This window comes from Sinohyriopsis cumingii, chromosome 10 (assembly GCF_028554795.1).
Source record: "Sinohyriopsis cumingii isolate HCF-2022 chromosome 10, ASM2855479v2, whole genome shotgun sequence".
In the NCBI taxonomy this organism is placed as follows: domain Eukaryota; kingdom Metazoa; phylum Mollusca; class Bivalvia; order Unionida; family Unionidae; genus Sinohyriopsis; species Sinohyriopsis cumingii.
In genome coordinates, this window is record NC_142970.1 from 46,980,064 (window position 1) to 46,996,203 (window position 16,140).

Genomic DNA, 16,140 nt, shown 5'->3' on the forward strand with positions numbered 1-16,140 from the left:
AGAATATAGTGCAATGGAAATTTGGTACAGAGGAGTATTATGTTATTAGTGATAGAATAAAGTACAATGGTAATTTGGTACAGAGGAGCACTAATTTATTAGTAATATAATAAAGTACAATGGTAATTTGGTACAGAGGATTACTATGTTATTAGTAATATAATAAAGTACAATGGTAATTTGGTACAGAGGAGCACTATAGTATTAGTAATTGAATAAAGTACAATGGTAATTTGGTACAGAAGAGCACTATAGTATTAGTAATAGAATAAAGTACAATGGCAATTTGCTACAGAGGAGCATTATAGTATTAGTAATATAATAAAGTACAATGGTAATTTGGTGCAGAGGAGTACTACAGTAATAGTAATAGAATAAAGTACAATGGTAATTTGGTGCAGAGGAGTACTACAGTAATAATAATAAAATATAGTGCAATGGTAATTTGGTACAGAGGAGTATTATGTTATTAGTAATAGAATAAAGTACAATGGTAATTTGGTACAGAGGATTATTTTGGTATTAGTAATGGAATATAATAAACTATAACTTGGTACCGAGGAGTACTATGGTTTTACCAGTAGTATATGAAATTGTATTAGTCCACTCACTTTGGGATTGTGATAGTTATTGAAACTTAGGGTAATAATATAAAATATTCTCCATTTAATGTTTCTGATCGGAAGAGAGATTATTGTCGTTGAATTTGGTAATTTTTGTTTGAAGGTTTGTTGTTGGGCGAGAGAAAGACCCTAGCAAAAGTGAGGTTGCACGACTGATACAGCAGTCCCTTGATCTGGACAGGCGTCGAGAGGAGATGCGAATCCGTGATCTAGAGCAGATGCAGGCACTACACGATCATTTTAAACCCCGTGACGAGGTCTTAGAGCATGAGCACTTAAGACGTATGTCAGAAGGGAGTGACAGAATGGAGAAGGAAGATGTGAGTATACAGAACATTATTGTATACAATATTTCAGAATATTATTGCAAACAGTATTTCAGAATATTTTGACAATATTTCATGACATTGTTTTAAACAATATTTGACAACAATATTTCAATGCAGGAAAATCTTATTAATTTCATAACTTAATAGATGACAAAATACTTTGTTTAGTTTGGTGTTTTACAACACTGCAGCACCTTGAAGGTCATATTATGCTGGGGCAGGTAGAATAATGTGCCTTGCTAAAGGACAGACTACATTAGCTTATCTATGATGATACAGTTTTGGGAATCAAACTCACACTCATATGGTCAAACATTCAGCACCTTAACCACTCAGTCACAATGACTTTTTTATAATGCTCTTCATCTGTTGGATTCATCTGGATTCTTGAAGTGTAGATGTTGTTATCATTAAGAGTATGAAGTGTATGCAAGGCTTGTTATCATTAAGAGTGTGAAGCATATGTAAGGCTTGTTATCTTTAAGAGTGTGAAGTATATGCAAGGCTTGTTATCATTAAGAGTGTGAAGTGTATGCAAGGCTTGTTATCATTACGAGTGTGAAGTGTATGCAAGGCTTGTTATCATTAGGAGTGTGAAGTGTATACAAGGCTTGTTATCATTGAGAGTCTGAAGTGTATGCAAGACTTGTTATCATTAAGAGTCTGAAGTGTATGCAAGGCTTGTTATCATTAAGAGTGTGAAATGTATGCAAGGCTTGTTATCATTAAGAGTGTGAAGTGTATGCAAGGCTTGTTATCTTTAAGAGTGAAGTGTATGCAAGGCTTGTTATCTTTAAGAGTGAAGTGTATGCAAGGCTTGTTATCATTACATGTGTGAAGTGTATGCAAGGCTTGTTATCATTAAGAGTGTGAAGTGTATGCAATGCATGTTATCTTTAAGAGAGTGAAGTGTATGCAGTGCTTGTTATCATTAAGAGTGAAATGTATGCAAGGCTTGTTCAAGTTTTTGATGCAGTGTTACAGTTCATTCTTGTTAAAAATTATAGAAAAACAGAATCATGTGTATTAGACTACATGCAGGTGTCGTTATGTATATACAGTAAGAATCAAATGGGCTTGAATTGGGAAATATATAAAATAATTGAAGTGAAGATAAGGAATGTAGGCCAGATGTAAGTATTAGGTCATTATGACCTACTTTTTAATATTTCAGAAGTTGAAAAGTACTTTATAGCAGTAGCTGTTTTAGGCAACATGTCAACTACAATATTAGTTACATGCCAATTATGGAAATCTCAAAACTCGTTAGCCTTACATTAAACTTGAAATTTTGTTCCAACCAATCAGAAACGATGCTACTTTTTGAAGATGTAATTTCTGCTTGACTGATAGTGGAAACTATGTCAGACTCAGGTTTAGAGTTCCATAAGTTTCCAGGCTTGTATAGCACAGCAGTTCTTGTGCTTGTTTCACACTTTAGCAATCCCAGGCTCAATTCCAGATTCTAGCATGTGCAGGGTTATGTGGTTGCCAATCAAAAGCTGCTTGTTTCGTTTGGGTCCTTCAGTTTCTTTCACCATTATGCCATCTTGTGTCATGAGCAAGTCAAGCAGCAGATATGTCCTACCATGAGTGCTCATATCCACTCAAAATTTAACAAAGTCCTAATACCACCATAATTATTTTAGACAGAAGGAAGTATAATGACCTCCCCCCCACCACTTTGACAGCTGAGTCTACGCTAACAGTGCTGTGACTACAACCCACTGAGATCAGTGGCACTCTTTGTGAGTTATTAGGTCCTGTTGTGTGGTTTATATAAAATAAATGCGGCACTTCGTCAATGCAAGGCCCTTCTTTGTAGCATGGTTCCTCTTATGAATTGGATATAGTTTTGGAGCCCATTTTACGAATGGTAGTATTGCTTTTGGTACCATATATTGCATTATAACATTGTTTAACTGTAAGCATATATACCCTGTGGCTAACATGGACATTGTAACAATGAGGAAGTAATATAAAACTGAAATTAAATTGAGTCTCTTCTATTGCCTTAACATTGAAAGCTCATCAGGGAAAAATTTGAGGTAGAGTACTTTGTGATAATGACTGTTTATGTACTGGTTATAAGATGAAAATGAGAGGGTCTAAATCATGGAGTTTTGTTGAAGATCAGTTACCAGCTGTAATTTATATATGGTGGCCTAGAGCTATGTTACACACCACCAATGGGTTGGTATGCTTGGTGGTACTTGATTTCAAATTCTTATCATGATTTGCCTCATGCCTGTGGTATTACTGCATTTAAACCTGGTGTTAGGAAAGGTCAGTGATCTTTCTGATAAAATATTTCAGCAGATTAGCTGATTTGTGTTGATCAGGAAAACTTGTCAAAACTTTGATGACTTTACCATTGCTGTATATTGGAACACAAGCCATTGTTATGTAATGGTGTTCATTTCGTGGGGATGAAAATGATTGACTTTTTCCCTCTCTGGAACTAGAAAAAGGAGGAGAATGAAAAGGAAAGAAACAAAAAAGATAACTGTTCATTTGTATTGTTAGCCCCCTAGGCCCCTGCCCTTGTACAGAATAGATTTTATTGTGGGAAAATTGTGTCAGTTTGCTTGCTGTACTAAGCTCAAGAGAACTTGTGCCTTTGTGGTTTTGTTGGAAGTGGCAACATCTTTTATATTTAAGTCAGTATGTCCAGACCTAGATTTCCATGTAGACTGACTGACTAGTAGGTTATGAAATATACTAGTCCTGCTGAATCTTCACTAGTCCCTCCCACAAAACAATATCAGATGAGTGTCTAGATTTCCATGTAGACTGACAGACTAGTAGGTTATGAAATATACTAGTCCTGCTGAATCTTCACTAGTCCCTCCCACAAAACAATATCAGATGAGTGTCTAGATTTCCATGTAGACTGACTGACTAGTAGGTTATGAAATATACTAGTCCTGCTGAATCTTCACAAGTCCTTCCCACAAAATAATATCAGACGAGTATTTAGATTTCCATGTAGACTGACTGACTAGTAGGTTATGAAATATACTAGTCCTGCTGAATCTTCGCTAGTCTCTCCCAGAAAACAATATCAGACGAGTATCTAGATGAACAACACTTTAATATCACCATCATTCAAAATTCAAACATACAAATCTTGCTTTAGAAAACCACTGAGGTTACTTGATAATGTTCACTTTAAGTTTGTAAGAAAAACAATGACTGATTCCCAAGAAATTAGCTATAAAATAAAGTTTCTGTATAGATTTTTTTTAGCTATAAAAGAAATTTTCTATATAGATATTTATATCGAACCTTTTTAAACTAGAGAAAAAAAAACAAAAACTTGGTAAGAAGGAAGGACAAAACTCTTGTTCACCCTGTTCATTATTTATTATAACACCATGGACAGTTTCGGACAGTAACTATCATGCTACAGTGAAAGCAGGGTTAGAAGCTCTCTCATGACAGTATTGTCATTGTGTTTTTTTTTCACAACAATCTTAAAGCAATATGAACCTTTGAATGGAAGATGTGTTGGAGTGATGCTGATCTTTTAGGGATGGAAAACACATGCATGCATGCATACATACATGCATGCACACACACACACACACACACACACACACATACAGTTACACTGAATGGATTACCTTAGCTATTACAACCATGTTATAATACAGTACATGAGGAACACTATTTATTGTACTACAGATATGAAACATTATAATAGGATAATAGATGCAGTAGAATTCTTTGATCAATCTATAATCAATACAGTCTTGACATGGGACACTGTCCTGTAAGTGGATAAATGATGGATGGTACAGGCTTAAGCACATTGATCAATATGTTGGCTGGATGGGCAACAGTAGTATTAGATTTCTCACATTGATTCTGTCATGCACAAAGATTGATAGGTCCACAATTGTATTATTGTTTAATGCTTATGCAATACCGGCTGAAATGGGGACAGAAGTTTTCTTTGAACAATCAAGTTAACTGATTGACGTTTGGCACTGTAATGTTGCACATGGACATAGGTAAACCCAATGCAGTCATTGTATTGTAGGTTTGAAAAGGGGGCTAATTTTGTTTGAAGAAATTGATAAAAATGAAAATGAAATCTCTGATAATTTAGCTGTACAGAAATAGTTCCAATTTTCTACTTTGTCGAAGTTATCATAATATAAAAGTTTTCCATAGATAGCGTTAATTCTAAAATGATGTAAGGTTATTGTGCTCATTTTATTTTAGCATATAAACTAAGAACAATTGTAATCCATTTGATTATGAATTCATCAAAGCAATGCACACAATGAACAGTGTCAAGCAAGAGCTTGGAAAATCTCCAATAAACAGGCTTCTCCATTTTGTTTAACCATTTAAAATATTTTCACTGCTGTAGACTCTGGACGATGATGACTCTGACAATGAAGAAGAGGCTGATGAAGGGGAAGAGAGTCAAAGAGATGAGGGAGAGGAAGAGTTGGTAGAGGAAGTGGTAGAAGAGGTCTCTGTTTCTGAAGAGTACAATGCAGGGGAGGCTACACCAATGTCAATGCCATCTGGGATTGACACTGATAACAGTGTTAGCTCCCCTGAGGAAAATGGCAAGGTGGCTATTGAGGTTTTCGACCTGCAGGACAGCAGTAGTGAGTCTGTATCACCAGATATGGAAGCTCAGGCCCTTTTCATTAAGTTGAAAGAGGTAACTTGAACAGAATTGTTAATAGGAATTAGACATTCATAATTTCTTGATATCATGAGTGGAAAAGAGTGTGTGTGTGTGTGTGTGTGTGTGTGTCTGTGTGTGTATGTGATTTAGATTTTTAATGTAGCTTTAAAAATTGTTTAGTCACATTGCTACGATATCTGCAGTGTGGCAGTTTATAGTGATGTCTAGCAATGGGGCATCATGCCACAGACATATAGCATGATGTCCCACCCAGTCACATTATCCTGACATCAGACCGACCAGTCCTAACACTAACCTCCTAATGCTGAGCGCCAAGCGGTGCACCTGTTAGTATGATTTTGTATAAGTCTTTGGTATGACTCAGCTGGGATTTGAGCCCACAACCTCCCACATCTGAGGCAGATGCTCTAGCCACTAGGCCACCGGAGTGGTCACATCTGGAAAAGAGTTTGCAAAGTATCAGTATTCTTTTAATCATGGAAATCTTGGACAAGCCGTACAATTTTGTTGAAGTGTTGAAAAAGTAATGAAATAAGAAAAGATTAAGAAAAGTTCATATCAATGACAAATTTAAAATTTTAATTAGAGAAACAGATTTAGCACTGCAGATATATTAACACATTAGTTCTGTTGTGATGGGACCAGGAGACCAGCCTAATAAGTTTGTCAAAAAGTAGGGATTTTGCTTATTATCAGATGTAGATATAATAATTAAAACGCAACCAAAATTTTCTTAACATGGGAATAGGTTTATCACAAGTAAGGGCTAAATCTGGATAAACACTGTAACCACGCCATGACTTTTTCTGCAAAAGTTAATTTTGTGTTTGGAATGCTTTCACTTATGGCCATTGAAAAGTCATGAAATACTATGAATTCTCTCAGTCCTAAAAAAACGGCAGCCCTGTTCAGAAAGAATAGTTAAATTCTATTTCCCAATTGGTTCATACCTTCAACTAGAAATACATACCTTGAGGAAGTTGAGTGTCTCAAATGAGTAGTGATTAATTACTGAATTTGTGAAATGAGTATTAAATCATTTCTCATTTTACATTCTGTTTATCACATAATTGGTATTCCAAGTAATAAACATAAAGGGATAAGTAGAATAAATCATATCTTTTTATGATTTACTGTTGTCTCTTGCGTTGTACAACAAGCTATTGTACCAAAAAAAATTGTCTTGGTATTAATTAGACATTAAGTACCCATTTAACAGATCAAACAACGTTTAGATAGCAGTTATGACATGCAATAGTATCCACTGTACAGCGATAGAAAAACATTATTTTAATGTCTAACACTTCCAACTGAAATTCCTGGTGACATAACATAGTTTATTCTGCCAGTTCAGTGATAGGACTTCTCAGGCCATCAAATTGGAAATGAGGTGGAAGTGCTGAAAGATTTTTTTTAAGGCATGGGCCCAGGACTAGTGAACTTAAAAATATCACAAGTCCTGATTCTGATTCCAAAAGCCAGGACTCCAATTGCCATGTGCCCAAAATTGCCTCCTTTTTATTAGTATTATTTTGTAACAGTTTGCAATTGCTGGGAAACAAGCATAGTTTCCATGTTAGACATTTTCACAGTTTGTCTTGTAGTTTTTAATATTTAAATGCCATGTATAAGATGAAATCTAAAAGTATTGCAGGAAAAACATTGGCATACTATTTTGATTCTTTATGTTCTTTTGTTGTTTAGGTACAGACAAAGAATTCAGTACTAGAAGCCGAGCTAGCAAAATTGAAAGCAAGGGTAAGCATTCAGTAATTCTACACACACACACACCCGTGGCAGTTTTTTGTTAGACAAGAAATGCTTTCAGTTATCAAAAGACAAAGACAGGGTTACTGATCATTAGGAAATGGAACATTTTTTCAGCAGAATTTGAACAGATCAAAACGTAGATTAAGTGAATTTAGGTTTCTATTGATCCCAAGTCTACACAGCTACTGTGAGTAAAATCTAATATGAAAATTGTCATCACAACATCATAACCTATTATTCATAGAGTTATGAAGGACAAATGGTATTTCGTCACAACAAGATTAACATAATATAACTAAAAACAAATCATACAACTGTTCAGTTTATTTACTATATCTCTCTAAGAGTGAAGTACATTTATGCAGCTATACCAAAATTGAAAATGAAGTAAAACCTGTACATTCATACCAGTTTATCTACTACACAAATATAAAAAAATTTGGTTTGTTTTACAAATGTTTCTTTGATTTTCCTGACATAGATCCTTAATTGGATAGAAACTGTTCCCATGAAAACATTGAGCCAGTCAGTTACCATGTTCCATTTTCATTGACACATTATATCAGTGAATTATCAAGTGTCTTTTTCATTGACACATTATATCAGTCAATTACAAAGTGTCTTTTTCATTGATACATTATATCAGTTAATTGCCAAGTGTCTTTTTCATTGACACATTATATCAGTCAATTGCCAAGTGGCTTTTTATTGACACATTATATAAGTTAATTACCAAGTGTCTTTTTCATTGATACATTATATCAGTTAATTGCCAAGTGTCTTTTTCATTGACACATTATATCAGTCAATTGCCAAGTGGCTTTTTATTGACACATTATATAAGTTAATTACCAAGTGTCTTTTTCATTGACACATTATATTAGTAAATTACCAAGTGTCTTTTTCATTGACACATTATATCAGTCAATTGCCAAGTGGCTTTTTATTGACACATTATATAAGTTAATTACCAAGTGTCTTTTTCATTGACACATTATATTAGTAAATTACCAAGTGTCTTTTTCATTGACACATTATATCAGTCAATTACCAAGTGTCTTTTCCAAGAACACACTGAGCCAGCCAATTGTCAAACAATTTCCTTGTGCATATTTCAGATTATTATGTTGGAGAAGGAGGAATCCCATAGGAAACAGTATGAGAAGAAATGTGAAGATATGGCTATGCGACTGCGAGATGTAGAAAAATCCCTGGAGAATGCCATGAGAGAAAAGAATCATTATCAGGTAATGAAGTAATCACTGAGCCAGCATTTGTATAGTTTGCTGAAGATCTTGAATAAATCGTTAGTAAAATTTATAAAACTGGTTGAAACAATCTTACTTGCCATGAACTGTTTTGAGCAAGTTGCATATTATTTTGAACTAGTGTGGTCAATTTCATTTCTGATGATCATAAGTTTGATGTTTTTTGATACTGTATTTATCACATAGCACCATGTCTGTTGATCATGAATTGGATGCTGTATTTATCACACAGCACCTTGTCTGATGATCATGAGTTGGATACAGCATTTATCACACAATACCATGTCTGATGATTATGAGTTGGATACTGTATTTATCACATAATACCATGTCTGATGATCATGAGTTGGATACTGCATTTATCACATAATGCCATGTCTGATGATCAAGAGTTGGATACTGCATTTATCATATAATGCCATGTCTAATAACAAGTTGGATAACGTATTTATCATATATATCAATGTGTCAGATGTTTGTGAGTTGGATACTGTATTTATCACATAACATCATGTCTGATGATAATGAGTTGGATGCTGTATTTATCACACACCATGTCTGATAATCATAAGTTGGATACTGTATTTATCACACATTATCATGGCTGATGATCATGAGTTTGATACAGTATTTATCACAATTTACCATGGCTGATGATCATGAGTTCGATACTGTATTTATCAAACAGTACCATGTCTGATGATCATGAGTTGGATACTGAATTTATCAGACAGTACCTTTTCTGATGATGAGTTAGATACTTACTGTATTTATCACAAAGCACCGTGTCTGGTGATCATGAGGTGGATACTGTATGTATCACACAATGCCATGTCTGTTCATTGAGTTGGATACTGTATTTTATCACAGTGCACCAGGACTTTCTATGACATCATGATGATGGGGACCCTGAGTGGCTGAGTGGTCTAAAGCGCTCACCATTATGGATCACTGCCATCTCACCTCTGTCTGCATAGGTTCATAGTCTCAGGCTCAGCCAATGTGGGTATGTGAGAAAGCTTGCCAGTGGGTCAGTGGTTCTTTCCGGGGGTTTTCCTGGGTTCCTCCTCCACCATTAATACTGGCCGCCATGTATAGCCTATCTTGTGCTGAAAATTAAACCCTATAACAACAACAACAACAATATTATGATGTTGTTAGATGTTACCTTTGAGCACGATTTAGGGGATTCATGTTATTAACAAATACCTTGTAATATTACAGTTTTTTGTGTCATTTTGAATTGGAAAGAAAACTTTTGGTTATTTCCACACATGAGTGAGAAATTTTGTGATACCTTTTATCTATTTGCCCGTTTTTCCATCTTTGTGACCTCTTGCCCATGAGTCTGTTAATAACCACTTCAAAATTTCTGAGTGGAGATCCTCCACATGGTGAGATACACGGAAAGTGAAATTACAGTGGCATTTTGGAATATTTTTTTGACCAAACTTTTCACATGCAGTCATAGCACAACAAATATATATATATATATTTACATACATACATACATACATACATACATACATACATACATACATACCTACCTACCTACCTACCTACCTACATACATACATACATACCTACCTACATACATACATACATACATTACATACATTACATACATACATACATTACATACATACATACATACATACATACATACATACATACATACATGGGTTCTGGGTTTACTACCACTGGGTCAATGTTGGGGGCATGTGGGTTCTTTTGGGAGTAGTGATATGTCTTTTGTAATAAAACTCTTGGATTTGCCATGAGAAGCCATTAATACAGCTCAAATTTACATTTAACCAGATTGCTTCAGTGATGTGTGATAACTAGAATAATAAGTCAACAAAGATTGATATGCTTGTGTGATTTTCTTGTGGCAAGTGTACACCTGAGTTTATCACATGTTGCAGACTGTGTTGTTAATGTTAGTTGATTATCAGTGACATACTACATGTAGTACCATTCATCCTTGTTTGCTGAAATATACTTTACTTTTGATTATAAGGGTTCCTTTAGATTGGCAGTTGTAAGTTGCATAATCAGCTATATTGAAACTATTGTTGAAACGATTTGATGGTATAATTAATTATGTTTTGTAACAAATGGTCAGATTTCATTAAAGTCATGAATTTCATTAGTAGTACTATGTATGATTCATATCATGAAAACTGTATGTCATGGATTTTTACATTCTATATCTATCTTTTACAGATGATTGTGTAGTAGATTCTTTTATTATGCACAAGTGGTGTAATCTTTATATTTGTCTTCAATGGGCACCACTTAATTTAAAAATTGGTTGTTGTGTTTGTGAAGACCACTGTTAGCAGGTGTTTCGAACTTATTTACTGCATCATCAGAGGTCAGTAATTTCATTTTCTGCTTTACTAGGACATGCTGGAAGGATCCCAGGGCCAGTATATAGGACTGGAGAAGAAGATGAAAGGGAGTTACACAGCATTGGAGAAAAAATACCACAAGGCCAAGAAACTTATCAAGGACTACCAGCTAAGGTAAAAGGAGATGGGGAAAAGAGATGTTGAAGAAATGGGCCCAATAAATGTTGTCCTTGGGTTATCATAATAATTGGCTTAAGCTGTCATATGTTACATGTAGGTAATCCAGTCATCTTTGAGGACTCTTATTCTTGTAGCCCAGTGGGTCAGGATCTTATTTGAAATTTGTTAGACCCTGAAAACTTATATCTTGGCATGGGTGCTTAATGATTTCTCAGTTTGTGTAGTCAGTTTTATGTGGGAATAGTATCTTTGAACAGAGGTTGATAAATAGCTTTTAATAAATAAAGTTAAAACTTGCCTTTGTCTTCATTATTGGCACAGTGGCATTGATCATGTATCATGACATTGACAATATGTCATACACATTAAACTGCATGTTACACAGACCTGCTAACCCATAACAGTTTTGCCATAAGTCTTATGAAAATGACTCTTAAAATATGGACTTGTGGAATAAAAGCAAAAACCACGAGAAAATGATTGTTGCCGAAAAATCCAGCTTATTGGTTCATTGTTTGGTGGGGGCCTGAGTGGCCGAGCGGTCTAAAGCGCTCTCCATTACAAATCACTGCCATCTCACCTCAGTCTGCGTGGGTTCGAGTCTCGGATTCAGCCATTGTGGGTATGTGAGAAAGCTTGCCAGTAGCTTCTTGTTGGTCGGTGGTTCTTTCTGGGGTTTTCCTGGGTTCTTCCTTCACCATTAATACTGGCCACCATGTATAGCCTATCGTGTACTGAAAAATGGCATTAAACCCTAAAACAACAACAACAACAATCATCCGTGTTTGACTTTGATATGCGTTTCATATTAGAATTAGTGGAGTTAGGGAATCAGACTAACTCTACAGCAGTATCTCAGATGCTTTCAACTGCATTTGTTTTGCATGCGATGCATCTGCATAATCAAACTGTTGATTATAGAATTTTTTTTTATATGGTGTCCAGCAAGCAATGCATATTGAAGATGAAAGCCAAGTGAAAATAAGCCTCTTAAAAACTGTTAGTAATCAGCACAGAAGAATACAAAGGAATATTCAGATTCTTGCGAATAAAAAGAGGAAGGGACACAGCTAAGTTTATTGGACATGTCAATTTGAGTATGTTTTGTAGCAGGATTTCTCTCATCATGTGAAATGGAAAAAATCCAAGAATTAGAAGCTGAGAAATAGCAACAAGCCATTGAACTGCATTTTATTTGGAACTTAAGTTTGCGCAACTGAACTAGTGTTAAATAAAGTCTACATATACTTTACAAACTTTTCAGTTGAAAATAATGTTTACCGTCGCTGCATGTTTCGAATACAGAACTTTTAAATTTAAATGTTTTCTAGCTTTACAAAAGCAGTTTATTATATTTTGTTACATCTTACTGAAAACTGGTCAGACTTACGAAAAATAATCAACTACCTTACTGAAACAGTTTCATCAGGGTTGGCAGGTCTGTGTTATACATCAGACACATTTGTATACCATCTATAATAAAAACTGTATGCCTGCCATTGTGCAACCTTGCCAAATACATAAAACACTTTAATTAGATTATTGGTGGATGCATGATTACCTCATTGCCTTTAAGGTCAGCTCTTGATTATGTTAGTTTTCTAGACATCAAGCACCTGCTTCACGAGTTTGAGCTTTGTTGAGATCATTGAATATGTCAGGTTTCATTATCCTCGCAATGACCGCTCTGGTGGCCTAGTGGTTAGAGCGTCCGCTTCGGATGTGGGAGGTTGTGGGTTTGATCCCCGGCCGAGTCATACCAAAGACTTACAAAAATGGTACTAACAGCTGCCTCGCTTTATGCTCAGCATTAAGAGGTTAGTGTTAGGACTGGTTGGCCTGGTGTCAGAATAATGTGACTGGGTGGGACATCATGCTACATGTCTGCAGCCTGATGCCCCAGTGCTAGACATTACTATAAACTGTCACACTGCAGACATTGTAGCGATATGACTGAAAAATTGTTAAAGCTACATTAAAAGTCCAAATTACACACACACACAGACACACATTATCCTTGCAACAAACAACTGTTTGATTTTCATGTGCCTGCTCATTCCTTAAGGCAGAATCATTAAATTTAGTGGGGATTTGTGCATTTACTTGTTCTGGGGAAAACACTGGGCACTAACAAAGATTTGTTGTTGTTGTCATTTTTATTAAATATAATAGTATATGCAAAAATGCATTCATCATTCAAGACGTACACTCTGGTGAGGACAGATATTTAAGAACTACATTATTTTATTTAAATTGGAAGAGAATGAAGTTGGAGAAGTTAAGGAAACAGAAATACATCATTAAGCTTGTTAATAAGACTTCTAAACATTGTTACCTTTTGAGAATGATTACATGTTCTCGTTATGTTCTTGCTTCTGATGCTGTTTGTACATACTGGTAATAACATTTTCTGTTGTTTCAGAGAAAAAGATTTCATTCAGGAGCGGGAGTCATTGTTGCAGCAGCAGATTGAAAAGGATCAGCAGTACAATTCTCTAGTCAAGACCCTCAAGGACAGGGTAATGGTTTTATGTCTCTGAGATAAACCCCACCCTGAATGTTGTTTGACCACTTTGTGGTAAACTAGTTTGTATATTTGTCTGTCTGTCAGCTCGTTTAAGTTTCACACAGTTTTTTTCTTGGGTCATGTGGTGTTATATAATAGATGTCTGTCACATTTAATGACATTTAAACTGACATCATTTAATTAACATTCATATCCTAAACAATTTTTTTTTTTAGTTTCATATGAGAGGTTTAGATGTCCCATATTGGATTGCCTCATTTTAAATATCAATTTCTGATGCATCAGTCAAGTTCTGTCACTGCAAATGTCATTCATTCAATAACTGGGCATTTGTTCCTGCAACGTTAGGCATCAGTAAAATCGGAATTTGATTTGAGAGGCTATTCCTTGGTTTAAAAAGCGTTAATATTTCATCTGTCCATCTTCTGTCATGGTTGTTTCTGTCATAACTTTAGTCTGAAACCATGGGCTTTTTGGATTGAAGTTATTTCAGTGGATTTGTGTCCATTCGCTTTTTAATAATATATTTTGTATTATAATAGTAACGATAAGTTATTGTTTAATAGTAACAAAGTATTGATCTTATCAAATTCTACATGTCAAGGGAGGCAACCCTGATTTAGATGAATGATTATTCTTAATGGTAGTTATCTTCCATAAATGTTCAACCTTTAGTTGTACTTGATTATGTGGAAAATGTTTTAAGGAAATCACAATAATTTCTCAAACAGTGGTCAGATCATAAGATAGATTTTTCAGTGAAATATAAAGGAAATAATGTTTGTAATATTACCACAGAGAATATTTAGAATAGTATGTTTATAGTATCGAAAGATGACCCATGAATAACACTCTTTGGAGTTATATTTCTCCATATAATCTCATGTAAATTAGTATCACTTCATTCTTTCAAGCCATATGTATTGTCAGTACTTTGATCAGCTCAGACCTCGTAGGTGACATACCAATAGACATAGAAACCTCATATAGCTAACTCATAGGTGTAGATAGAAACCTCGTGTGGCTGACCCGTAGGTACAGACAGAAACCTCGTGTGGCTGACCCATAGGTATAGACAGAAACCTCGTGGCTGACCCATAGATTTAGACAGAAACCTTGTATACGATTTATTTATTGATTAGGACAGAAGCATGGTGTGTGGCTTTCCTATAGGTGTAGACAGAAAAATAATGTGTGGCTTAACCATGCAGATAAACAGAAACCTCATGTTTGGCTTACCCATGGGTTCAGGAAGAAACAAATCTATTCTGTTTGCTGCTAACTTTAATGTTAAGCTCTGTAGCATGGCAGTTTATAGTGATGCAGACATTGTAGCAATTTGAGTGAATTTTTAAAAAAAGCTACGTTAAATATCCAAATCACACACATACAGGCACTCTCTTCTGCATGAGTAGCTTTATTAAGCTGAAACTGGTACGATATTACTGAATGACTAAAGGTTGTAGACTGATATGCTAGGATCTCCCGTCTAATAAGCATTTTTTATTACAACACCATTTACAGTCAAGACATGTTCCATGGATACAGTGACGTAGCCATTGGCTAAGCAGTTCCCAACTACTGTTTGTTTGTGTGACCAAAGTGAGGCCCAATAGTGGGCCCAATATTACCATAAAATATTTGAAAGTTTTTTTTCGAGGAGGTCCAGAATTTCTTGTAAGCCACTACATGAAACTTTTGTTGAATTTAATCATTACTTATAGCTTTATTTATTAAAATATATCCTCTCATGTGTTGACAGATGTTGATAATCATTCATAAAACTGAATATCGTTTGAGATCTTTATTTATTTCATTCCTGTATACACATGATGCAGTTTGCCTATGTGAGAAAATGATAAGGGATATGCCTACCCTGTACAAGTGCACTCACTGACACTACAGATTACATCATTATGGTTATGATATCATTAATGTGCATGTGTATTGCATTTTTGTATTGAAAAGACAAAAGCATTGCCAACCTATATAGTACAGGTTAACAACAAACAATACATTCTTTGTTGTGAACAAAACTTTTTTGCCCTTTCTAATAAGGTGAGAACTTTTTTAAAATACTTGGTATTTCCAAGGCTATATCCATAGTGATGTATCTGTTTTTCCAAAATGTTTTCTGGTGAAAAATTCAAGAAAAGTAACCTATTGTATATGCTGATATGGAATTGGAAATTCCCACAATTGGGTCAGAATTTCCCCATCCCATGTCAGTGCATATGATGAAATCTAATACTCCTGCATTGAATTAAATGATACTTTGTTTTAAGATCTATTTATTTTACTCTGAAAATATAAACACTTGACACCTTTATATAACCAAGGGAATTGCATCTCATTTGAGATATTTATGTTTGTTGTGTAAGTATGTCTAGTAACTTGCCACATTAATTTCTTGTCTC

At 35.0% G+C, this 16,140-nt stretch overlaps 1 protein-coding gene across 7 annotated transcripts in view; it reads left to right on the forward strand.

Moving 5' to 3' along the window:
* LOC149789989 (uncharacterized) overlaps window positions 1-16,140 on the forward strand; it is a 226,954-nt gene that overhangs the window by 168,638 nt on the left and 42,176 nt on the right. For all 7 annotated transcript variants that reach the window (XM_089972076.1, XM_089972075.1, XM_089972070.1 and 4 more), the window contains 6 exons: window positions 727-943; window positions 5,334-5,636; window positions 7,329-7,382; window positions 8,513-8,641; window positions 11,069-11,190; window positions 13,619-13,715. In XM_089972076.1, the coding sequence (XP_089828202.1) occupies window positions 727-943; window positions 5,334-5,636; window positions 7,329-7,382; window positions 8,513-8,641; window positions 11,069-11,190; window positions 13,619-13,715 (922 nt within the window). The remainder of the gene's footprint in view (window positions 1-726; window positions 944-5,333; window positions 5,637-7,328; window positions 7,383-8,512; window positions 8,642-11,068; window positions 11,191-13,618; window positions 13,716-16,140) is intronic.